This window comes from Cnephaeus nilssonii, assembly GCF_951640355.1.
Source record: "Cnephaeus nilssonii genome assembly, chromosome: 12".
Classification (NCBI taxonomy): Eukaryota; Metazoa; Chordata; class Mammalia; order Chiroptera; family Vespertilionidae; genus Cnephaeus; species Cnephaeus nilssonii.
Genome location: NC_137083.1, coordinates 29790191 through 29817674, shown reverse-complemented (window position 1 = coordinate 29817674; position 27484 = coordinate 29790191). Strand labels below are relative to the sequence as shown.

General features: G+C 36.6%; 1 protein-coding gene across 1 annotated transcript in view; it reads left to right on the top strand.

Annotated features, from left to right (window-relative positions):
* Window positions 1-19065, top strand: part of ZNF804B (zinc finger protein 804B) — a gene marked incomplete at its 3' end in the record, with an annotated part of 398915 nt that extends 379850 nt beyond the window's left edge. The window contains exons 3-4 of the mRNA XM_079786821.1: window positions 7497-7627; window positions 15447-19065. Coding sequence (XP_079642947.1) covers window positions 7497-7627; window positions 15447-19065 — 3750 coding nt within the window. The remainder of the gene's footprint in view (window positions 1-7496; window positions 7628-15446) is intronic.
* Window positions 19066-27484: the final 8419 nt, after the last annotated feature.

The window sequence follows — 27484 nt, the reverse complement described above, 5'->3', positions numbered from 1 at the left end:
GTCTGAAAAGAATGGGGAGGAGGAAGTAGACATTGAAAGAGCTTTTAAAAATCAATATAATGTTAGGTTGTACAAAATGGAGAAATACAAGAAATTGCTCTTAAAAAAAATAGCTGGATGGATGGGTCTGGGCACATTAGGTTGTTTTCTTTATGAACTGAATGGGGAGGAGGTGACCATGAAGGAGTCACACAGCGGGGACCGAATGCTGCAGAGTGGATAATAACCTGCCAAGTAACAACAGCATCCTGACAGCAACCACAATCTTCTGGGAGAGCAGGGGCCTCCACTGAATCCTCTTGAGGTAAACCTTTTAGACTCTCCGGGCTTTGTGCAAAAACACTTATTTCCTAAAACTTTCCCATAAGGACTGTGAGTAATTCTCCTGATCTTTAAAAATGAATTACTAAAAGATTCCTAAGGGCTTGGTCTCATCCACATGTGTCTCGGGGAGCACTGGAGATAGAAATGAAACTCATACAGAAAAATATCCTTAACAGGTCTCTTTTGATACCCATTCTAACTCTACCTTTTGAAGTATGTCTAAAAGATGAAGATTGATGAAATGTATTTGAGCATTTTTATATGAATAACACTTTTTAAAGATAAACTATAAGTAATGTACATACTGGACCATGATTTCCAACTGGTGTGCCCCAAGAATTTTTAAAACATGCAATACCTGACTATTTAGGGGCCACTGACCTCTTTCCCTTAGGTCCGTGGTTGGCAAACTGCAGATCTTGGGCCCCTTGAGTGTGGCTCTTCCACAAAATACCACAGCCTGGGTGAGTCTATTTTGAAGAAGTGGCATTAGAAGAAGTTTAAGTTTAAAAATTTTGGCTCTCAAAAGAAATTTCAATCATTGTACTGTTGATATTTGGCTGTTGACTAATGAGTTTGCCGACTACTGCCTTAGGTTGTCAAATTAAACAATGACAACAGCCAAACCAACTCTAGTCATTCTGTATGAATAAATCAAAATTATACCTTTTTTTAAAAAAAACAGTTTGACAAAAACAGTACAATATATTTTTTTGGTGTGCCATATAATTTTAGTAATTAGTTTAAGTGTGCCAGACTATAAAGAATGCATGTTACACATTCTAACACTCTCCACTTTTTCTCTAAGGAAGTTGTGATAATTTTGAAATCCTGTTTCATGAGGAAAAGTGTCTGGGTTTTCTGGCCTAGAATCATTCTTGTGCTTCTCACATTGAAGTTATTCTTTGTGGTCTAGATTAGATGAAATTGCTTTTTCTGATGCCTTAGTAACAAACTATTAGTCTATCAAATATTTACTCAATTCATAATCTTTAATTAATGAATTTTATTTTCATTTTTTATTAAGGTATTATATGTGTACATATCTTACCATTGTAATTAATGAATTTTCATTAGTCATTCATGAAATGCTGGACTTCTCCAGGCCTGGACATGCTCTCTGCAGACACTTCATGGGAATTACTATTGTTCTAATATGGCAGATGCGTTCATATCACATGTGAACGTGGAGATGGGTAGTGATGAGAAGCCCTTTGACTTCTACTTAATCAGTCTGAACAGTGATTCCCATTTACTCATCACCAAGGACTTCCATTGTAATGCTGTCAATCATTTCACAACAGTAGTCACTAGAGATACTGATTTTGATATAGTATCAGCTATTTTCTAACCTGATGGAATATGGCTTTCTAAGGTACTTCAGACTTTAGCTCCAAATCATTTTGATAAAGACATTTCCAAACAATGAACAATATACCAAACTGGATAGACTTTCAATTTCATAAACTGAAACTAATAAATGTCTAGAATTTTACATACTTTTTTCTCACTTTACCTTACTCTTATAAATAATAGACATTTTATTTCCAACTCACAGATCTTTTCTTTCTCTTTCCTTTGGTGTAGATCAAGTCATGTAACCTCCTATTTGTTTGTTTCTTCATTTTTAAAATGAGGTTAATCATTTTGACCTGGTGCATTGGGGTTTTGCTCTGCTATGAACAACATTAATGCCTGCAAAAAATACTCTGGGCTCTATGGATGAAAGTGCAAGATGGGAGGAGTTATTCTGTTTGAGAGAAAAAAGTAGCTAGGCTTGAGTAAATTCACTTCACATGTGTGTTCTGCTTCAGTGACCTTAACGGAGAGCGATTATTGGAGTGGGCAGATGTTCACATGCATGTTCTGACTGGTAAGCAATAATATGAGCCCTGTTATTCTGAACACATAGAGACTCGCTGACCTGCTCAATTTGCCTCCTTATTTATTTATTCACAGCTGAATTCCACTTGCAATGCAAGTGGCAGCATTCTTGTTGGCAGGTAGGGAAATAAAAAATACTTAGTTCGTGCTTTTAAAATGAACCTGAGAAGAAAATTAAATTCCAAATATTCCATCAGTGTATTTTAGTACATATATCTCCATAAGCCTCTTTCACTTATTGCTGACAGAGGATAAAATTCATTGTGAAAGCTGGAGAAGATATGTGAGGACTGCTTTTTTTTTTCTTTATCTTGACCCCAGCATCAGCCCTTTATTGCATTGCTTTTGATCTTAGCAAAAACCACGGTAGCCTCTCTACAGGATCAGGAGACCATCTTTTCTGCCATTTTTTACAATGCCTTCAAAAAGTACAAAGACATGACCTAGATGTCCCTATTTCCCTGAAGGAAACACTAGAGGTCTACTCTTTATTCTCCTTTCTGATTGAGATTAATTTTGGTTAGAATTAATACCCAAGGACAAACTTCAAATAAGATTTATCAAAGAAAAGTCTGATAACAAATCATACTTTAACCCCAAACTTATGCTTTTCTTCAGTAGTGACATATGTTCTTAAACTTACAGAAATTATAAATGGTTCAATTAAACAGCATAAGTTATTCCAGACAAGGTGGAGGCAGGTACCCAACATGCTTCATTTTTCTTCTCCTTTAGAAAATACTATACCTACCAGCTTTGTAAACTTTCCAGATGAAAACCACTCAAAACCCTCTATTTTCAATAAGAATGTGAATCACATGATCTTAATGGCTCCCCATTGCCAGTTAAAAAGAGCTTCTAGCTCTAGCCTGGGTAGCTCAATGGTAGAACATTGGCCCGGGCACCAAAGGGTCATGGGTTTGATTCTTGCTCAAGGGCAGATACCTGGGTTGCAGGTTTGATCCCTGGCCTGGTCCGGGAGTACCCAATCGACATGTCTCTCTCATATCAATATCTCTCTCTGTCTCTGTCTCTCTCCCCCCTCTTCACTCCCCCTTCCATTCTCTCTAAAAAATCAATTGGGGAAAAAAGTCCTCTGATGAGGAAAAAAAAAAAAAATAGACAGATATCCTATTCATCCTGCTTCCCAAAGTTCCATAAAATCTGACTGTTCCTTACCTCTAAACTGTAACAGTTCATACTCACTGAGTAATTGCTGTATGTCAGGTGCTGTGCTCAGCATTTTACCTTTCCCAGCTCAAATAATTCCAAGAACTCTACAAGGTAAATACCGACAGTGTGCAAAATTACAAATGTGCAAGCTAAAGTTAGAGACGATTGAGTACCTTTCTCAGTCTCAAATCTAGTGAGTGACAGAGACCAGATGCAAATTCATGTCTGCGTGATTTTAGAATCCCTCTCTTAAAACCTTCACTGTGTTGTCTTTCTTCCAAACACGTCTGAAAACCTGACACTTTGTTTTATTTGCCCTGTTGTTAGGTCCCGCTCTCTCTGTCTTCTTCCTCCCTCTCCCAGTGATGTCCGGTCACTCCTCTGCTCTAACCTGTTCACCCTGAGTGCCTGATAGGCAACTGGTTATTGAGCTCCCTATATTCTTTGAATGAAGAAGCAATTTTTTGAAATATATTTGTTTTGCATTGTTCTCAATAAGAGCTGATCTACTATATACCCTCAAAGAACTTTTCCTTTTTGTAACTGGTTTATTTTTTGTTTTGTTTAAACTGAGTAAGATTATTGATAATAATATTACATGCCATTCCTTAAATAAATGTATTTTATTAGATCAGGAGAAGAAAAGAAGAAAATTGAGAAAACCCAAGTTAAAATATAAAGTTGTCAAAATTTGACCTTTGGACTCTTAGAGGTTATCCTTATCTGTCCAGAGTCAAAAAATCCTCTTTTCATTGGACAAATCAACTTTGGAAGAATCTTTTTATAATAGGCATGATCACCTGGTGTAACCTTTTTCAAGAAGTACAGTGTTTGTAATCTTTTATTTTTTTCATCAGTTGTGTCTTTATTTTAAAGTTTGTTTTATAATCAACATATAGGTGGTACTTGCTTTTTTATTCCAAGCTGACACTCACTATCTTTTAATCCCAGTGTTTAGACCACTTACATTTAATTTTATTAGTGATATGTTTAGATTTTAGTTCCTATCTTTTATATATATATATTATTGATTTTTACAGAGAGGAAGGGAGAGGGATAGAGAGTTAAAAATACCAATGAGAGAGAAACATCTATCAGCTGCCTCCTGCACAACCCCTACTAGGGATGTGCCCGCAATCAAGGTACATACCCCTAACGTCTATACTCCATGTCCCATGAGTATTTTTCATTTTTATTGCTGAAAAATGGCACTATTCCTGACCATATATGAATGCTAGTCACTCTTGCTCTTAATTCTTTCATCTGGTTTTCTCTTGGCCTGGAGTAGTTTCCTTATACACATGCACTGCTAATTAGTATACTGAAAACTTAAGGGGATCTATAAGTAGGTCTCTGTTTGCTTGTTTTTTATTTTTCTCTTTGCAGTCTTGAGCACTCAGCATTGCCTAAGCCAAATCTATGGCTAGATGTCTTTAAACAAAATTTCTTCTTCCAGTTTTCTGTGTAACTCTTTTTTTTTTCACATTACATTTTTTAAATTAATAGTATTACAGATATCTCCCATCCTCCCCTTTTACCTCTGTGTAATTCTTATAAGTATTTTAACTTTGCTGACTTCCTCAACACAACAAATCTTCACCCCCACCCCCTAATCTATCTTAACTTTTCCTATATGCTTCAAAATATCTGGTGTTCATGCCTATTAAGAAAGTCAGTGCTGCCCTAGCCGGTTTGGCTCAGTGGATAGAGCATCGGCCTGCGGACTGAAGGGTCCTGGTTTCGATTCCGGTCAAGGGCATATGCCCGGGCTGCGGGCTCAATGCTCCATAGGGTACATTCAGGAAGCTGCCGATCAACGATTCTCTCTCATCATTGATGTTTCTATCTCTCTCTCCCTCTCCCTTCCTCTCTGAAATAAAAATAAATTTTAAAAAGTCAGTGCTATCTTATGTAAGTATCTGTTTCACTACTCTGTCTCCCTTGAAGGGAATAACATTGATTTTTAAGTTGCTATATCTTCATTACATAGTAGGAATGAACAGTATTTGTTGTTGGATGAATGAGACAAATCTCAAACATGTCTATAACTCAGAGATGAAGTGCAGTCCTGGATTCTAGGAGGCTAATGAAAGAAACAGGTATATCTGGGCGTTTCAAACAAGATTCTAATGAGTCAGTGTTGTAAGTAAATGAATTCATTTCCTCTCCTAGGCTATTAATAACAAATATTTTAAAAATAATATGATGTAAGTATTTTATATTTAGTAGTAACTGAGAGTTTAAAAAAAATCTCTCCTTTTACCAAAATAGACATCTCTCTTTGGTACAGTTGAATTGCACTTTATATGGGCTTATAAACTGTGTAGGAAATGTCCCCAAAAGGTCATTGCTCATAAAATAAACTTCCACGCCAAGAACTAGATTATTATACACTTAGAGGCTACAGAAGTGTGAGTAGGAAGCTAAGTAGAAATGGGGATTTTATAAGCCCCTCTCTGCCTTCTGACCAAGGTTATCCTTTAAGGCTTGGCCTCTCTGTTTGTCAACTCCAGAGACCTGTTTGTCTTTTTTCCTGATAATATAAGGACCATCATTTTATTCTTGACATTTTCTATTTTTTAGAAGGTTCTGAAATTTTTGCCAAAAATTGAATTCGGGTTAACTCCACTGTTCTCCCTGTAGCTGTCTCTAGTTCTGTGAAACTCTTGTTTTTCTGTGCTCAGAATTCTCTCTTTGGAAGACTGGCCTGCCTCCTTCTTCAGATACTTAGCCTAGAAGCAGTTCATCTGGCCACCGTCTCCCATGAGCATGTTCTCTTTCAAGAGCGACGCTAATGATCATTCAAGGTCTTGGCCCTTGCTCTGTGGGTGGGAAGTAGTCTACCAGAGAGTTATTACCTCAGGATAGCTCTGTGCTTTCTGCTATTCCTGGGAAACATCTTTTATAGCTGATTTGGGAAATGGAAACAAATTAAATGGATACAGATTTCAGGCAGTTTAAAGTCACTCTGTACGGCGTCAGAGAGGCTAATCTTCATATACTGTACACTCTCGATTTAGGAGCAAGCCCAGACTTCAAGATACTCATTTGATTGCGACGGTTTCTCAATTTGTTCAATATCATTAGATGTGCTTAGTGGCAGATTCTGAAGTAGAAATCCAAACAGGTAATGAGTCTGATACAATTTGAATGTAAGCTGATTGTTTTTAGAGAGAAGATTAATTAGGAGAAGTGGTAGGTTAAATTTAAATCAAGCAAGGCCTACCCTCTATCCTGAGCTTAAATCCCCAATCCTCTGTTTTGTTCTCCTAGATACAATATAGAAAAATCTGCATTGAATGAATATTAACTATCTCCATCAGGGAAAAAAAATGAGTTGAGAATTGGCTTCAGAGCTTTGAACTAAATCTTCCACAGTAACACTCTCTTCACTAAAACAAGCTAATTTCATCCAGTGTATTTAATAGCATCACTTTTTAAAAATATTCTTCTTTTTTATATTCTCACCCAAGGATATGTTTTTATTGATTTTTTTAGTGAGAAAGGAAGGGAGAGAGAGAAACATCAATGTGAGAGGAAAACATCAACCTGTTGCCTCCTGTATGCAATCTGATAAAGATCAAACCAACCCCTTAGGTACGTGCCTTGATCAGGAATCAAACCTACCACCTTTTGGTGTATGGGATGATGCTCTAACCAACTAAGCCACCTGGCCAGGGCTAATAGCATCAATTTTTATGAATACGAGTACCTTTTACAAGTGAGAGGGCTGGGAGCAGTGGGTAGAAGAAAATGTGTTCCATAATCTCCTCTCCCTTCATACCCATTCATATAGTGCACATTTTTCCCATTTCTGTTTTTCGCAGGCATACACATTATTGCAGTTATGTAGGTAGAATGGTCCTAGCAAGGACTGGGTACAGGTTTGCAGCACACTTCTGTAGTGATTGTGACAAGCTTTGATAAATAACCCAGCTGACAACTACATTTATCTCGGAGCAGAGAACAGCACCAAGGGAGAAGGTGCTGTTACTATCCCCATCCAGAAAATCACCTCTGCACATGGGACAACATTTAATAAGGAGCGTTGTGGGAGGAAGAGAATATATTACTTATTTATAGCATCCTTCCTGTTTTCCTTTTTTTGTCCACAGAGACTGAAAGAATTAAAGCAACGGGAATTTGCTCGAAATGTAGCTTCTAAGTCATGGAAAGATGAGAAGAAACAAGAAAAAGCACTTAAACGACTTCATCAGCTAGCTGAGTTAAGGCAACAGTCTGAATGGTAAGAATTAGAGGTACCTCAGATTGTTCAAAATTCTCTTCAACCTCTGGGGAAATTTCAATGATAAATTTACTTGGTTCACTGTAACAACATAAACAAATTATAATTAATCAATAGATATGTCTGAGGGCAAATGTTCCTAACAGTTAAACGTTTATAAATTAATTACTTTGGCATCTGATTATTTTTCCTTACTAATATTATTAATTTAATGTGCTCTTTAATGAAATGATCCAAGAATGTTTCTAAAATACTAGCATCTATTATATCCAGTTGACTTAAATGGACCTATATAGCTTTTTATTAATTAAGTTTTGTAATAAAAATTTTTAAACTTATAAATAACAATGCATCATTTTGGTGAGAAAATAAATCTTCTGTACATTTCCCTGTAAATACCTGAATCTAGAATAAATGATGCTATCATTATCTGGACAAGTAAGATAATTAATGCAGTTAAATTAAGCATTTAAATTGATAATTATAACAAGGATACTAACATCCTCACAGTTGAAAAATAGAAGTTTTACATAAGCTTGGAACTGCTGAATGTTTCAAAGTAACAAGATTGTTACTTGAAACACTATAAAATTTGCAGATTTTAATTTATGTTCATATGAATCATAATGGAGAACATTAATGTAGCTAATTAATGTAGCTGACAGCAACCTCGTGAATTGTGAAATTCATAGCTTTGTGCCAGAATGTAAGCCTCTTTTGTGCAAGTGAAAAGCAATATATATGCTAAGTGAAATAAACTGGTAAAAGAAAGACAAATACCATATTATTTCACTTATATATGGAATCTAATGAACAAAATAAACAAATGAACAAAAGAGAAAAATAATCATAGATACAGAAAACCGACAGACGTCAGGGCAGGAGGGTTGGGGGTCTGGGTGAAAAAGGTGAAGGGATTAAGCAAAGAAAAAACAAACACAAAATACAAAAAAACAACACACAAACTCATAGACACAAACAACAGTATGGTGATTACCAGAGGGAAAGGGAGGTGGGGGAGGCAGATGAGGGTAAAGAGAATATAAATGGTGATGGAAGGAGACAATACAATGTGTTATAGAATTGTACACTTTAAACCTATATAATTTTATTAACCAATGTCATCCCAATAAATTCAATAAAAAAAAAGAAAAGAAATATACAATCAACTGGGGAGTGAATGTCTCAGTTATACACAGTGTCCCCCCAACAATGTATACACTAACAGCTGGTAGCTCAATTTTGAAAATGAAATGTATTTTAATAAACACTAACTTTATAATTATTTAAAGTTTGTGTTTACATTTTTGGGACATCCTACAGTACCATAAAATATTAGGCCTCAAATTTGATTATAAAAATATTTATATTTAGGATTAATTATAAATAAAAACACAGTACTCAGCTTGCATATATTCATGTATTTATACATGAATTATCTGAGGTTAATTTAAGTCATGAAAATATAAAAAATAGTCGTGTTAAAAATAAGTGAGAAATTTGCTATGAAGGAAAAATAAAGGTTGCAAAAGTATGTATCCAGAGGTGAGGCTAATACAAAAGGCACGCTATGAGGTCACAGAACCAGGGCACACATTTGGTACCTAGCTTTGTACTTTAAAATGCAAGAAGGATCTTAAAATATGTTATTTGAAACCATTTTAAATAAAATATTAGACAGTCCTTGTCAAAACATACCTTAGAAGGAAACATCTAATGGTTATTATGATAGCTTGCAAAAAAAAAAAAAAACAATCTAGGTTAGATGTTAATTCCCGGGTGATTGATTATGAGGGGCAATAAATCAGATTATAAAAAAAAGAACAAGGCTAACTACAGAGAGACACCTTTTAGGGAGGTCCTTTAAGGACACACAACAGAAGTCCAAGTAGCTTCAATAAACATAATTTTGGTTCTTTTTTTTTTATTATGAAAGTTGTCATACTTGTACATTTCTACTCATCCATTCCATATTTTCTTATGGCAAAAGTAGACAAAGGATCAGAGGAGCCTTGATAATGATGATGGTGATGGTGATGATGCTTTTGTTTAAGAGTTCTAAGTTTGCAGAGCTACCCTTTGTCTTCTGAATTAAAAAAAAAAAATTAAAAACCCACCCTATTGGGGTTAGCTGTTCCTCTGGAAATCTTATTAACTGAACAAATACAAATCTAAACACAACCTCAATAGAGTAGGCAGCCCTAGATTCCCACCTGTTCATATAGTCAGGAAAACAGTAGGTTTTCAGCTTTCCAGATACAGAACTTGGGACTAGGAAAAGTATTTCTTTTCTTTTGTTTTCTTCCTTCCTTCCTTCCTTCCTTCCTTCCTTCCTTCCTTCCTTCCTTCCTTCCTTCCTTCCTTCCTTTCTTTCTTTCTTTCATTCTTTCTTTCTTTCTTTCTTTCTTTCTTTCTTTCTTTCTTTCTTTCTTTCTTTCTTTCTTTCTTTCTTAATTTTCTACCCACCATCTGACCTCCAGATAATTTTTCTCTCTGCTAAGTGGCCTCATGACCTAAGGGAAGTCACTTAATAGAATAATTAAATATTTTCATTTTGGCAGCTGAATTGACAAATAAAAGTAAGAAATAAAATGGGGGGGGTCATCTGTATTTACCCCTCTCTTTTATAACATTTTTGTCCTTTATTCATAATGAGGGCTTCTGAGTAGGATGATACAGATAAAAAAAAAAGGTTCTTTCATGACCCTATGGAAAAGAGAGGTGAGTTTAATAGTAGTAAGAATATTTGTCTCAAACTGATTTTTAAAATGAAGGCAGAAACTGTTAATGGATCTTATAAAAGACAGTCAACTTTGACTGTTTCTTGGGTAGTTCAATCCAACTTGGTTTCTCAACAAGACCGGTTATTGTATGCAGAAAGATTCAATGTGTTTGTAACCTTCTATATGTATAAGTTTAAGTATAGTGTAGCTTGATATGGATATTTTCCCAAATTTTAAAAACTGGCCAGTGTGGCTCAGTTAGTTGAGTGTTGTTCCATGCACAGAGAGGTTGCCAATTCACTTCCTGGTCAGGGCACATGCCCAGTTTTCAGGTTTATCCTGTGCATACAGGAAGCAACTGATTGATGTTTCTCTCCCTCTTAAAAAAAAATCAATAAAAACATTTTAAAAAAATTATAGGGCCACTGATTCTGAGACTATGAAGTTCCTTATATAAATAATGTAGAACATTAGGAAATTATATTATGTAAAGAAATCATCTTGCTTTGATATGTTTTATTTCCTATTTGGAAAGTATACTTTTTGGACAAGAGAGAATGAAATTATGCATGTGTTGAGTTACCACAAATTAACATTTTTGGAGAACTATTTGAATGGACATCTACCTAATAAAAGAATAACATGCTAATTGACCATACCTTTGCGACGCCCACCAGCCAATCAGGAGTGAGTATGCAAATTAACCCAACAAAGATGGTAGGTTAATTTGCATACACAGGCGCCCCTCCCCAGCTGCTCCGGGCCTCTGGGCAGCATGGGAAGGTGGAAAGGTGGCTCGGGCCAGAGCGAAGGCACTGCCGGCAGCCAGGGGAAGGAAGGCCCATTCTTGCATGAATCTTCAAGCATCAGGCCTCTAGTTCATTAATAAAAAGTAAAGGGCTACCTCTATGCTCACATTTTTATTATAAACAAAAATAATTAGGTAAAAAACAAAAACTGAAGAAAGGTTTATCTAGAGAAGGGACTGAAATCATACATATAGATATAACTATAAAAATTAAATGTTTAATCATATTATAAGGCCACAAACTTCTATTAAAATAATAGAATTTAAAACATCACAAAGATAGAAAATTAGGATTTTCCAAAAGAATAGAAACAGATTGGATTTATGATAAAAGAAATTAAAGCTTATAAAGCAATAAGATCAAAAGTTTAAAGCACAAAATAAGAGGTAAAAAAGATAAAAGATAAAATGTTAAAACTTGTGAAAAAATATAATGGTAAATGTACATTGGATGATAAAATGAACACAAAAATTTAGGACAACAAAAGCCAAATATAATACAAAGAGCTTTAAAAATATTTAAAAGAATATAAAAGGAAGAAGCTTACACATTAGAAAGATAAATGGTGAAATAAAACCGCAATAAAAAAGAACATTTAGACTAACATAAGTTGAAGCAAGAAAATACACAAAACAGTACAAGCATAATAAGCAAAAATATTAAGGAAAATATATAGATTATAAAAATAGTAAAATATCTGCATCATAATGGAATCAGGAGAGGTAGAATGATTATATTTATACACCAGGCTTTTGTAATAATTTCTGTTAAGTTTAGTGCAGATAATATCAGAGTGACTGAAGTTCCTGGAGAAGTTAATTTAATGCAGAAATATAGCTCCTACTTAATCCAAAGTATGGCAACAAATATGGAAAAAGATCGCTTTGGTACTTAGGCAAAATTCAGTGCTGCAGATATTTTTGCACCTCATCCTTCTATCCCTAGGCTGCAGGCACTTTAAAATACCAATAACTATAATAAACCTCTATGCTTCCTATTTTTTTATGTTTGAAAGAAATATTTAATGACCATATGTATATATATAAAAGCTTGAGTGACTGTTACTACTGAACAACCGGAACAACTGGTCGACCAGTTACTATGATGCTCACTGACCAGCAGGGGGCAGATGCTCAATGCAGGAGCTGCCCCTTGGTGGTCAGTGCGCTCCCACAGCCAACCTCCCGCAGCTGGCGGGCGGCAGTGGCATCCAGCATCCATTCCTTCCACACCCTGCCAGATGACTATTGCCTCCTCTCCCAACCCCACCAAGGCCTTTGGGCCCTGGGCTGGGATGGGGAACTGGGGGTGGGTAGCAGTGGATGCAACCCCTTTCCCAGGGGTACTGAGGGCCAGCTCCCTCCTGGGGCCAGCCAACATCCCGTGCCCTGTCCCTCCCCCCAGCCAGCAGGCCCCGATCAGCCCAGCCCTGGGGACCCCACCCGTGCATGAATTTATACACCGGGCCTCTAGTATCTTATAATGTTCCTCTTCATTCCTTATGATAAAGATGGGTAAATACCTTCTATAAAGAACATTTTTTTAAAAAGTTTCAAAACAGGAGATTAATGTGATGAACAAAAGGGAAGTTTTTATTACAAAACAGTTACAATAAGAAAAAGAATAGTTTTATAAAATTTCAAAATTTAGAAGATAGTCTGAAATTATTAAAGACCAGATGACTGCTAAAATTTTTGTTTGAAAATTAAAATTCATATGGACATGGTAAACAACAGCTTGAACTTGTAAAATAATCAGTAAAATGGGAATTAAAAACAAATTCTTCCCTGGCTGGTTTACTCAATGTATGGAGCATTGGTCCACAGACTAAAGGGTCCCAGGTTTAATTCTGGTCAAGGGAACGTTTCTCTGTTGCAGACTAGATGCCAGGTCCTGGTCGGGGCACGTGCAGGAGGCAAACAATCAATAAGTCTCTCTCATGTTGATGTTTCTCTCTCTCTCTCTCTCTCTCTCTCTCTCTCTCTCTCTCTCTCTCTTTCTCCCCTCCCTTCCACTCTCTCTAAAAAAATCAATGGGAAAATATCCTTGGGTGAGGATTAACAAAAATGAATGAATGAATGAATGAATGAAATGCAGCATATGCTATTTAAAAAACAAAAAAGACACAAGAAATTCTTTCTGAACTAGAAAAAAAAAAAACTTAAGACACTAGAATACTGAGATAAATAATAAGATCTAAAACATTTATTTAGGAGAGCCAATAAATTTAACATATAATTCTAGGATAAGAAATCAGAACAGGGAAGATGGAATAATCAGAGAAATATGAGAAGTTTCTGAACTGAATTAAATTAATTGAAAGTGCCCAAAAGTACTAGCAAAAACTAACCAAAAAAAAAAATAAATAAATAAATAAATAAATCTGTAACTATGGTCTGGTAAAATGTTTTAGACATATGATTTATTATATGTAATAAATAGAACAAAAATATACTGTGTGTAATAAACATAATAAAATATGCACAATGAAAAATTATAAAATCATACAAATGCTCAAGCTGATTCATGTCAGAAATGAATAAAAGGAGGCTGATTAAATATGTCTCTGCAATATTAAATATGTAAAGTAAATGAAGCAAAGGAGATGAAATTTGATGGACAAAAGAAATGTAACTCTGTGCATGAATTCATGCACCGGGCCTCTAGTCAGTGTGCTCCCACAGCCAATCCATGCTGATTGGCCAAATAGTCATAAGTGAAGGCAATCGGAAAGAATTTCTCAGGATAAGGGTTCAGAAAGCACTCCTCTCCATTAGAATTTAAATACATGTGGCAAAGGTAACAGTTGTTTTAGTAGTGAATACTTCAGCATCCAATGACTGGATAGAAATGAAGTACAATTCTAAAATAGAAAAAAGCAAACACACACACATTGAAGCATGTGAAAAAGGAAAAGAAAGAAGAAAGGCCACTCAAACAGTCAGATAATTGATGGGATTTGTATTGTGGTAGAGGTTTTACAGGTAAAGCATTAAAAAGAAATAATTTTAATCTAATATAAATATATAGATAGATAGATAGATAGATAGATAGATAGATAGATACATATTTCTATTTCCCATTTTCTAGTTGAATTACTAATTAAATGATTAATCTGCTTAAATCTACTGAAAGATAAAGTATATATTTGCACAAAAGGTAGAAAGAAAATATTTGGGTAAGAAGCAGAAGAAATGATTTAAAGATAATTCAAGATATTGAGATGGCTTGTAATGTATTACTTTTTTATACATTACTAGAGGCCCGGTGCATGAAATTCGTGCACAGGGGGTGTGTCCCTCAGCCCAGCCTGCACCCTCTCCAATCTGGTACCCCTCGAGAGCAGTCGGACATCCCTCTCACAATCCAGGACTGCTGGCTCTGAACTGCTCACCTGCCTGCCTCCCTGATTGCCCCTAACCGCTTCTGCCTGCCAGCCTGATCACCCCCTAACCACTCCCCTGCCAGCCTGATTGAAGCCTACCTGCTCCTCTGCCAGCCTGATTGCCTCTAACTGCCCTCCCCTGCAAACCTGGGTCCCCCCCAACTGCTCTCCCTTGCAGGCCTGGGTCCGCCCCCCAACTGCCCTTCCCTGCAGGCCAGGTCCCTCCCAACTGCCCTCCCCTGCTGGCCATCTTGTGGTGGCCATCTTGTGTCCACATGGGGGCAGTCATCTTGTGTGTTGGAGTGATGGTCAATTTGCATATTATTCTTTTATTAGATAGGATTATAATTAATCAAAATAGTGACAAGTCATAAAGAAAGAACTAACCACCCCATTGCAAAAGGAAGCAAATGTGAAGGAATTTTAAAACTGAGGAAACAAAAATTACAAAACGCTAGAACTTAGAGAAAAAAACAAATTAAAGATACATTTTGGAAGTGACAACTCTAGTTAATGTCTTATTTAATCTGAAAGCACCGATTGGAAAACTCTTTGTGAAAGACTATTAAATCTATATTCCAAAATTTGATGCATTCTGGAGTTCATAGATTGTAATATAAATGCAATACTTTATTTTCTTGTGTGGCCCTGGCATAAGATATTCACATGCTACTGTTTTTTTGCCACTTTCAAAAAGAATACACTTACATGATGCACTTCAAAAATAGCCACTTTGAAACATAGATATACTGAGTTATAAGTGCAGTGAAATGGTTGTATTACAGCAGGCAGAATTCATAAAGGGCAGCATAACGCATCATAGAAACACTATGAAATGTTCACATGTGGGTAAGATTTCAAATCCAGTATCCTAATCATGTTAATATTTATTGTATTTACAGTGTTTCTGGAAATGGACCGGCATACAAAGCCCCCAGGGTAGCCATAGAAAAGCAACTGCAGCAAGGCATTTTCCCAGTTAAGAGTGGCAGGAAAGTGTCATGCCTGAAGAGTGCCCCTCTCCCTAAAGGAAAGAACCTCCCCAGGAGCATTTCCGAGAAACAGCGGCCTGCCGTGCCCAACCGCCACCAGTTACAGACAGACAGACTTTATTTGTTTGGGAAGCGGGTGCCACAGACATCGTCAGATCTCAGTAATGCAAACCACCGGACAGGAGTATCCTTTTCTTTTTCCAAAAAAGTACACGTAAAATTAGAGTCTTCAGCATCGGTCTTTAGCGAGAACACAGAAGAAACCCACGACTGTAACAAGCCACCCACCTATAAAACAAAGCGGGCTGTGGAGCAGTGCAAGTGCTGCGGGTTTGCAAGCGCGGGGGCACCCCTTCCTAGGGAAGAAGCTAGAAGGAGCTCCTCAAGCCATCCGGAAGGTGTTTCATGCAACAGCTCTCAGCTCCTGAAAGACAAAAACGACTCCACTGAAACAGCAGAAGACTGGACTGGCATTCCCACTTCATTCTCTAAATCTAACACTCATCTTTCAGCTGTGGATTTTCCTCCTTCCAGTAGAGAAAAGGACACTAGAAAAGCATTGAAAAACCTTTCAGAAAACGGCATTAATCATGCATGCCAAGCAAATGCCTCCTCCAGCCCACCAAACGTTTACAAGCACAGCGATGCCAGGATGTTTGAATGTCTGGATGAGTTTCCATCGTTAGAGCCAAGTGAGCACAAGAGCCCAATGCACCTGAATTCCAACTCCAGAAAGAAGAGGCAGAAATCCGCAGATGAAACAGAAAGAGTTAGCAACAACGTGCAGAGGCTCCTCAGAGAAGCAAGGTCCCGTGGTGTCAAGTCCAAACCGTTGCCTTACCTGCACGTACAAAGCAAGGATGGCCACACCACTCTCCAATGGCCCACAGAACTGCTGCTCTTTACAAAAACAGAGCCCTGTATCTCTTATGGCTGCAATCCATTATATTTTGATTTTAAGATTTCTCGGAACACGAAGGATGACCATGAGCCAGAGGACTTACAAACAGAATTGATAAAGGAGCCCTCAGAAATGAAGACTAACATAGAGAGCCGAGTCTCAGGTTTAATCAAAGGCCAACGCAGATTGATCCAAGACGATAACAATCAACCTCTGAAACCAAAGATGCTGACAGCTAATCCAGATTGGGAAAATGTCCAGAGAAATTGTCATGGGGGATCCAGTGATTCTGAGCCAAACATGAGTGAACACAATTTGAGTGCCAGTGATTTAGAAACGAAAAACCCTGAAGTGCCTGCTTACCTTGATATCTCTCTGAAGAATTGTGTAGGAAACAATAATAATAGTGATCATGAACTTGAGGAACCTTTCAGGGCCCATTGGCAAAGCTGCCAAAGGGTAGTTCTAAACGATGCACACGAGGGCCTGGCTTTTGCTCCTTACATCCCGAGGACTAAAAAACATAAGCGGGTTCCCTGTGATCCTCATTCAGATTTTGAAGATGCAAATCAATCCACCTGGAAGACTAGTCCTTGCACAGTAGGGGGTCACAGTGACTTCAGTGTGATTTTGAATAGTAACCACATCAGTGTGACCAACAAGGTGCCTGGATGTAGAACCCAAAATGACAAGAGAAGCCCCCCAAAGGTGTCTCTAGAGAGACGCCCCAGCCCTTCGGAAACATCCCCGGACAGCACGTCCAGCCTGAGAAGTACTTGTTCACGTCACAGATCCAGAGGTCATGGCAGAGGTCAAGTGCTCTCCTTTTGTAAAGGAGAACGCAGCTCGGTGAAACGGCACAGAGAGAAATGCCGACAGCACGGCTGCCTCTGCTTGTCTGGTGAGAGAGCCAGGAGTGGCTGCCTGCAGTCTGAAACACAGCGAGATAAGAACTGCAAGTTGTGGGAATCCTTTAAATACGAAAACTACTCAAAGCACAGATACGGTCACTGTAGGGAAAGATATAAACTGCGCAAAAGTCAACCACAATTTTCAGGGCCCAAATCCAGGAGAGTCACCCAATGCAATGCCAGCTCCCCGGTTTTCTGTGCCGGGAATAGTGGAAGGCCATCTGAGTGCCAGGGACCTCAGCACAGCCGGTTGGGCTCTTACTCCAGAGAGAGAATTGATCACTTAAATAAAAGTGAAAGAAGTCAGCAGTCTTTGCACAGCCCTCACATTTGTGATCTGGGAAACGTAAAACCCATGCAGCATAACTCTGGGAAAATCAGCTGTCTTCGAAGGAACTGTTCCAGCCACCTCTCAGAAACCACAGAGTTAAACCTTACAGGAGGAGAGGAGACCTCTGTGACAGCCAGAAGCCTTCTAGAAAGAGTTCAAGCCAAGAAGTGTCAGGAGCAATCAGCTAACGTTGAGGTCTCTGCAAACAGTTGTAAAAATGAATGCGAGCCTCATTCACAAATCCAATGCACCATTCAATTTACACCACCAGGTGGTCACAGACCAGCAATGCCTTTGTCTGAAAAAAGACGAACCCCAAGTAAACGAGCAAATGACAGAGGCAGTGCAATGGAAAGAACTATTGAGACAGGCAAAATCAGCAGTTCACAGACAAATAACTTGACTGTTTTAGTAGACACTGATTGTGATCACCATCTTTCCAAAGGTATAGTTCACATAGTAGCAGAGTCTCAGTCACCGAACACGAAAAAGAAGCCAACAACAAAAGAACCATCAAAACCTTTGGCGAGTGAAGTCCAGCCTTTTATTCCAAGCTGTGATCCAGTACCAAATGATTTCCCTGGTGCTCTTCCATCTAATAGATATGCTGGTGTTACTGATCCAACAGAGACCAAAGAGGACCAAATAAACCCAAACCTGCAGAATGTAAGCATGCACACCAATCATGCAGAGGGGGATATGAACCCTTGCTATGACAGAGCTATGCAGAAGCATGACAGATTAGCAGAAGAATTAGAATTGTGTCATAAATCTCTCTCTCCCCCTTTAATTCAACAGCCAGTAACATTTTCTCCTGAAGAAATAGATAAATATAAGCTCCTCCAGCTACAAGCCCAGCAGCATATGCAGAAACAGCTCCTAGCCAAGCATCTCCGCGTGTTGCCTGCGGCCTCAGCTGTGCAGACAGTCCCAGTTCACCAGCACGCTTCCTTCACCACCATCCACCACACATTCCTGCAGCATTTTGCTGTTTCAGCTTCTCTACACTCCCAGAGCAACCACCTCCCTATAGCTCACCTGCACCCTCTTTCGCAGCCACATTTTACTCCATTTGCATTTCCTCCGCTGACTCCAGCCCTCATCCCTGCACACCCCACTTTCATGGCGGGTCATCCCCTACATTTAGTCACTGCCGCCCCCTTCCACCCATCTCACATAGCACTTCAGCCCCTGCCCCCCGCAGCATTCATCCCCACGTTGTTTAGCCCTCACTTAAACCCAGCCACAGCTTCTATCATCCACCTGAATCCTTTAATTCAACCAGTGTTTCAAGGTCAAGATCTTTGCCATCATTCTTGCTCCAGTCAGATGCAACAGTATAATGGAGTGAAAGAGGCCTTAAATGTGTCAGCGCACTTGAACTAATAAGTATTAAAGCCTCTCTTGGGGATAAATAAAACAAATTGTCACTACCTACAAAATGATACATTTAAAGTGTTCTATCTGATTATTATCAGATTTAAATATTGCTGCCAATTTAAAATGTGACCAATATATAAATATGAACTGAATTGCCAATAATGAAATAGGAGCATTTTTATAATTTCTTTTAACTTGTAAAAATAATAGGACACATTTAAAACAATTTTATGGAAAGAGAGAGGGAAAGTGTTTAAGATCCCTTTGAATGAATTCTCACACAGGATTATAAAATGGTAACAGAAAACATTCAGGCAGGTTATTAATATTACAAAGAAAATCAAATGGAACATAATACCATATGATATAGGTGTTGGTTGAGTGTGTGAATGAATGAATGGGCATTTGGTTTTATTTATCAGATAATAATAAAAGGCCAGTAAAATGAACTAATTATTAAAAATAATGATTTTGTGGCTAACTATTAAAACTTTCTATCCATATAATTGTTTCAATCAATATAATCTATGTTTTCAAAGGAAATAAGATAAGGCAAGACATTATCTGATTAATTAAGAGTAAAAACTACTCTTCAATGACAAACCATCTTTACACAGATTACACTTATAATATTGAGTTTCTGTGAAAAATTATGCTATCTTTATTTCACACACATTCATGTCAAGATAATTTTGTAATTGTAAGAATCTCCAATATCTAAAATTTAGAATGTTTAATTTTTGTATGAGAAAAACATATAACAACTATCATTAGTATTTGGTAATGTGAAATAAAATGTACTCAGAATAACATTTGAATATATTGGCCAATCTTTTAAATATTAAAGGGACTAAATGTTATATTTTCTTTATTCTTCTCAGAAATGTTACTGTGTTCACCACTATATGTATAAGTGGAGAAGTAAGGGTTTGGAAATGTCAGAATTTTTACATGCTATTTACTGGAAAAATGTTAAAAAGAATTTGGTGTGTTTTATTCAATTGCCCTAGATATTTATAAAACAGTGAATGATAATGAGTAAAATCATCATTCATGTAATTTTGCAAATGATTTAAAATATTCATTCAAAATGTTTCTGGCTCACAGAATTTGCATTTCTTACGTTTATGTTTCTGAATGGCCCACCAGATTGGTTTATTATTTTATATTCTTAAAATGAGAGAAAAACTTTTATGACTGTACATTCCCCGTAAGCACAGGTTTCAGAAAATAATCAAACTGAACAGAAATGGAGGTCATCAGTTTTGTGTATTGTGCTGCAAACTCTTCCACCACTCGAAGATAAAAGGGGCATCTTACTCAACCTTGGCCTCATGGGGAGAAGAGCTCTACTTCCTGAAGATCTATTATGTGTCAAGAGCAAGAGAGTCAGGCTAAGTACTTTGTCTACATTATCTCATTTAAACTTCACAACTGTATTTTTTCTGAACATTTTATTTTTAATGTTTATTTTTCAATTGGCATTGACATAGAAAATTATATTAATTTCAGGTGTACAACATGTTGATTAACATTTATGTACCTTATGAAGTGCTCACCCTAATATGTCTAGTAACCATCTGATACCATACAGTATTACAATATTATTGATTATACTAGAGGCCCGGTGCATGAAAATTCATGCACTCAGAGGGTCCCTTAGCCAGGCCTGCACCCTCTAGCAGTCTGGGAGCCCTTGGGGGATGTCCAACTGATGGCTTAGGCCACTCCCTGCCTCCCTCTTCAGGAGGTGACCAGCTGGCCAATCAAGGGGTGGCGCCAGCCAGCAAGGGGCCAACCCTACCTCCCATTGCCCCACCACTGCCACCGGTGGCCTCCCTCTGCAGGAGGTGACTGGAGGGCCAATCACCACCATTGCTGGTGGCCTCCCTCTGCAGGAGGTGATCAGAGGGCGCAGGCCAGCGAGTGCCCGGCCCTGCTCCCCCATTACCCCACCGCCACCAGTCACCACCGCCCCCTCATCACTGTCCACTCCTTCTCACTGGCACCCACCTTTGCTGGCCTGGCACCACCCACTTGCCAGTCCCGCTCCCTGCTGACTGGTCGTTCCGCCGTTTGATCGATTTGCATATTAGGCTTTTATTATATAGGATTCCCTATACCTTACTTTTCATCCCATGACTGTTTTTATAACTGGCAATTTGTACCTCTTAATTACTTCTTCTATTGCACCCAGCCCCCTCACATCTGGCAGCCATCAACCTGTTTGTATCGATGAGTTTGTTTCGGTTTTGTTTATTGTTTTTTAGATTGCACATATAAGTAATATTATTTGTTTGTGTTGTTGTTGTTTTTTCTGTCTTTCTCTGTTTGACTTATTTTACCTAGTGTAGTAATACCCATTAGGTCCATTCCCGTTGTTGCAAATGGTAAGGTTCCAGTCTTTTTATGATTGAGTAGTATTTCATTGTCTATATGTACACCTCTTCTTTATCTATTTGATTATCAATGGATACTTAGGTTACCTCTATATCTTGGCTATTGTAAACAATGATGCAATAAACATAGAAGTGCATTATGTCCTTTTAAATTAGTGTTTTTTGGATTCTTTAAACAAATACCCCAAAATGGAATTTTTCGGTCATATGGTAGTTCTATTTTTAATTATTTGAAGAACCTCCATACTGTTTTCCATTGTGCCTGCAATAATTTACCATCCTGACAACAGTGCATGAAAGTTTTCTCCTCATCCTCGGCAATACTTGTAGGTTGTACGAGTAAGGCAATATTATATTGTGATTTTAATTTATATTTTCCTTATAATTAGTGATACTGAGCACCTGTATGTCCTCTTTGGATAAATGTCTGTTCAGGTCCTCTGCGCATTTTTAAATTAGATTATTTGTTATTTTGGTATTAAGTTGTATAAATTCCTTATATATTTTGAATATTAACCCTTTATCAGATGTATCATTGGCAAATATCTTCTTCTATTCAGTTGGTTGTCTTTTTGTTTTGTTGATGGTTTCTTTTACTGAGCAAAACCTCTTTATTTTGATGTAGTCCCATTTGTTCATTTTGTTTGTTTCCTTTGCCTGAGGAGATACATTGAGAAAAATATTACTCAGAGCAATGTCAAAGAATTTACTGCCATCCTTTTATCCTAGGAGTTTGTGGTTTAGAGTCTTATATTTAAGTCTTTAACCCATTATTCTTGTATATAAGAAATTTGTCTAGTTTCATTGAAGAGACTGTCTTTACCCCCATTGTACCTCCTGTATCATGGAGAAGATAAGGGAAATGAATGGTTAATTTCCTAATACTTGGAAAATAGTAGGAGAAAACATCTCTGATGCTGGTGAAAGATGGCAAGAGTAAAAGAGAGGGGAGATAGAAGGAGGAGATACAGAGAGAGAAAAGTTTTAACATAAAAACTTGTAGTTTCTTAGATATTCCCAGATATTACTTATGGGGTGGGAATTTCCACTTGGATATGGCAGGAAAAAATCTAACTTATTTAAATGGAATAGAAATGGAGGAAAAGCATCAAATAGCAACAACTCTATTCTTGCATTGACATCCAAAAAAAAGTGATTATAAAAGAACATTGATAAATATTGACTGAATTCAAAGGAAGTAAAATAAATAAAATATTTCTTATAAAAATTAATGACAAATATTCCAGCACATAAAAAGGTAATGTGGATGACTGTTTCCTAAAGCAGATTGCAAAGTTGACATAGAGCCAAGACAGAGTAATTATGGAGAACTCACTAGAAGTCCTATTAATTTTTATAATTGTCTCTGTGACAATTTATTCTCTCAGAAGGTTAAACCAGAGAAACTCTAATTGGCACTTAATTTTGACTAACAAAGATAGATGGATATGAATTGATGGCACTGAAATGACTATCTTGCATGTTCACTGGATATACTATCTGAAACTATTGGAAAGCAGACTTTGCCATTTAAATAAAAGATAACTTATACTCCAGGGTGGGAAATTGTAAAAGTTGTGGCATCACAAGAGGAAATCTATAATTTTAAAATATTCCAATGAGGTGGAAAAGTGTAGTCCTTTAAATAATTTAATATAAATTGAAAAGGGAAAATATTCATAGTAATTGTTGTGCCATACATCCATAAATAGTAACACAACAGTCATGTATCAACAGAGATTATTAGCTAAATGTCTTTTTAATACTCCATTTATTGGAAAAATCAAAAGAAGTTGACATTTTGCTTCTGATTATTGCTTACTGCTAGGGGCAAATAATCTAATGAAAAAAAATACAAATCTGATTTCATTATTATTTTCCTAGTAAATAAAATTCTTTAGTATGGAAATCATAAAAACAACATGTATAAGAAATTTGGACAATACAGAGAAAATGATTTCCTGGCCACTTCAAATGAATTTGAATATTCACATTTAGAATTTTCAAAAGTGGGCTTCACCACACCAAATGTCCTTGAGAATGGAAGGAGCTAGAAAATGTTATCTCTATTTTTATAATGGGAAGAATATTGAATATGGATATTACTGATTTATAGATATAATTTTAAGCAGAATGGTTTAATGAAAAGAAAGAGACAATCACTAGTAACTATAACAAGTATACTAAAAACAAATAGTACAAAAAAGTATTTTATTTCTCATTTATCTATTTTATTTTCTTTCTCATCCCTTCAACAAATAATTATTAAGGGCCATGAGTTAGGCAGTAGTCCAATTGCTGGAGATATAATAATAACCAAAAAAAAAAAAAATAAGACCACGGGTAGTTTAATTCTAGTTGAGTCTGGAAGACAAAAAGCAGAATAGACAAGTGAAATATATAATACTAGTATAACAGAAGATAAATGCTGTTGAAGGAAGGCAGTAGGAAAGGCAAATAAAGGGAATCAAGGGGGAGAAGTGAGTAAAGTATACTTTTAAATCAGGTCCTCAGGGGAAGCTTCACTGTGAAAGTGATATTTTGGCAAAGACCTGAAGTAAATGAGAGAGTAAATATTCTAGGCTCAGAAAAGATCAGGTTTCAACAACCTGTTGAGTGTGCTGCCATGCTTAAGAAATAGCAGGACACTGCGGCTTGGAAATAGGTTTCAGAGGATGAATTATGGGAGGTAAGTAATTTTGGAGCCATTATAATGCCTGGCTTTTATTGTGAGATGAGAAGCTATTGGGATAATTTTGGCAGAGGATCAACATGATTCATCTTAGTTTTATCAAAATCACTCAGCTATTGTATTGTGAGTAATCTCTAGGGGAGTCAAGGTAAGGGTAAGGAGGCTGGTTAGTAGAATGAAATGTTTCAGACAAAAGCATGCAGTGACTTGCTCAGTGATAGTGGAAGGTAGAAAAGTGAAACTCTGGATTTATTTATGTTATATATAATAAATATTTAATTCATATATATATATATATATATATATATATATATATATATATATATATATATATATATATTTGCTTTATCCATTCATCCACTGATAAACATTTAGGGTGTTCCTATGTCTTGGCTATTATAAAAAATGCTGCAATAAACATGGGGGTGCAGATGTATTTGCAAATTGGTGTTTTCACTTTCTTTGGATAAATACCCAGAGTTGAATTGTTGGATCATATGGTAGTTCTATTTTTAATTTTTTGAGGAACCTCCATACTGATTTTCATAGTGGCTGCAACAATTTACATTCCTACCAAAGTGAACAAGTTTTCCCTTCTCTTCACATTCTCACCAGAATTTATCTTTTGTCATTTTGGTCATAGCCACTATAACAGGTATGAAATAATATCTCATTGTGATTTTGATTTGTATTTCCCTGATGAAGAGTGATGTAGAGCAGTTTTTCATATACCTGTTGGCCATTTGTATGCCTTCTTTACAAAAATGCCTATCCAGATTCTCTGCCAATTTTTAAATCACATCGTGTGTGTGTGTGTGTGTGTGTGTGTGTGTGTGTGTGTGTTTTGTTTGGTTGGTTGATTTTTACTATTTAGTTGCCTGAGTTATTCATATATTTTGGATATTAACATCTTATCAGATATATGATTTTCAAATGTTATTCTCCCAAATATTTGTCTTTTCATTTTGCTGATGGTTTTCTTTGCCGTGCAGAGCTTTTTAGTTTACTATAGTACCACGTGTTTATTTTTGCTTTCGTTGCCTTTATTTTTGGTATTAAATAAAAAAATCATTGTCAGTATCCGTGTCAAGGAGTATACTGCCCGTGTTTTCTTCTAGAAATATTATGGTTTCAGGCCTTACATTCAAGACTTTAATCCATGTTAAGTTAATTTTTTTGAATGGTGTAAGATAGCAGTGCAGTTTCATTCTTCAAGGATTTCTTTTAGAACTTAGAAAAATTAGACCCCTTTTGGAAAACTGTGTATTGTTCTGTTACAAAATGTAAGAGAGTTATTGACAAACTGAAATGGGTTCATAAGTGGCAGGCCTGACTAATTAAGAGACCAGATCAATTTTGTTTTTATACTAATGAATAACATGAGTTCTGTAAATTAACACAAATTGACTGAAGCAATAAATTTATGACTCTGTGAAATGCCATGTTGAAAAAACACACAAAAAACAAAAAAAATATGTGTATTCCCCCCTTCTCCTGCCCAAAATAAGTACTTATTGAGGAAGAAAAAAGATAGGAATAACTTTCTAACTTTAAATATCGGAATAGGAGCATGGAGTTGTGTACTATGAAATATAATATTTACTTTCTTTAGGGGTAAATGATAGGTTAAATATCACAGAAAGTTAGGTTTTGAGTCAATATGAATAATTTGACAATTTGAGTTATAAAATTTTCATCACTGAATTATGTAAGAACTTTGCACATTTGGGTAAACAAAAATGGGGATTTTCAGAATCCTTTTTCTAGAATGTTGCTTATGATCAATGGCACATCTAGTTATCCTATAGCATAATTTCCAAATTTCAGATGGTTGATTCACAGGGCTTGGTTTTGTATTAACGTTTTCTTCTGATAACACTCAAAATACTTTTCCTGCTCTGTTGAACATTCTGAGCCATCCTCTTGGAACTTCCCCCCAAAATAGTGAGTACAGGCTCAAACTTTTTATTTTTTATTTTTATATTACTTAAGTGAACCATGCTTTGAAAGAAAATGAAATAGAAGAAATTTTAATTATATATTGAGTTCTAAAATAGATCAATTTTTTAAAATTTGCCACTTTGATAAATTATATTTTCAGCATTGTTTTCTTCCACTTATACAATTATTAGACAGTTGGTTTTTAGCATTAAAGTTTTTTAATGAGTATTGACTAATATTTATGGAGTAAATCCCTGTATGTGACTACTCTTTCAAACTTGGCTCATTGAGGCAAGGTTTTGTGTCTGTCTTAAACTATAAATTCTTAATTAAAAACTGAAAATATTTTAAGAAAGACTGTAAACTCTTTATGCACATGCACACACACAGACACACATACCTATCTATATAGTTTTCTTAGAGATTCAGAACTGGTCCACCATCAGATAGTCTCACTGGATTCAGGGTATGGTTAACCAAAATAAATGTTTTGTATGAAAAACTGGAAAATTGTGCAAGTGAACCTCTTAATTATTTCCTGCCACGTTTGAGTTTACCTTTACATATGTTGTTAAATATAGGAAATGACTAATATGTGAGGAGTAATTTGGAAAGGTTTTAGTTCCCAGAGTTTTTCCTTTGGCAGACATTACACAGAATAATCACCTGAAATTGCTATTTCACTTACAGAAAACAGATTTCACAGCGACTCCTTTTCTTCAGTTTCTGCCAGGATTATTGGAAATCTCCCTGTTATCTCTGAATAGAAATATATTCAAAGAAATTAATCCTATAAAGCTTTCCCATTAAATGAATATCTCATCAGTAAAATTACTCAGGACCATATTTCCAGATCTGGCTTATCTCCTTTGTGCATAAGTTGTTGCTCACTTACAAAGTTCCCAGTGATGGTAGCAACACAGCTTTTAAAGTTTACTGTAACACTTTCAAGCTGATCCAGAAACATCATGTCGTTCAAACATTTGGAACAATAATTGGAGATATGAAGATCCTCTACCCTTTGTTTTTTTATTTGTTTAAATAAGGATTCCATATATATATTATTGATTTTTTACAGAGAGGAAGGGAGAGGGATAGAGAGTTAGAAACATCAATGAGAGAGAAACATCGATCAGCTGCCTCCTGCACACTCCCCACTGGGTATGTGCCCGCAACCAAGGTACATGCCCTTGACTGGAATTCAACCTGGGACCCTTGAGTCCGCAGGCAGACGCTCTATCCACTGAGCCAAACCGATTAGGGCTCCTCTACCCTTTAGGGCAACACTTGGTATGCCAGTGTTCTAGATGTCTATGAATGAACTGACCAGATGCCTTCCCCAGGCTGCAGGGAGAGTTCACTGCCTCCTTAACAGTGACATGACATTGCTGAT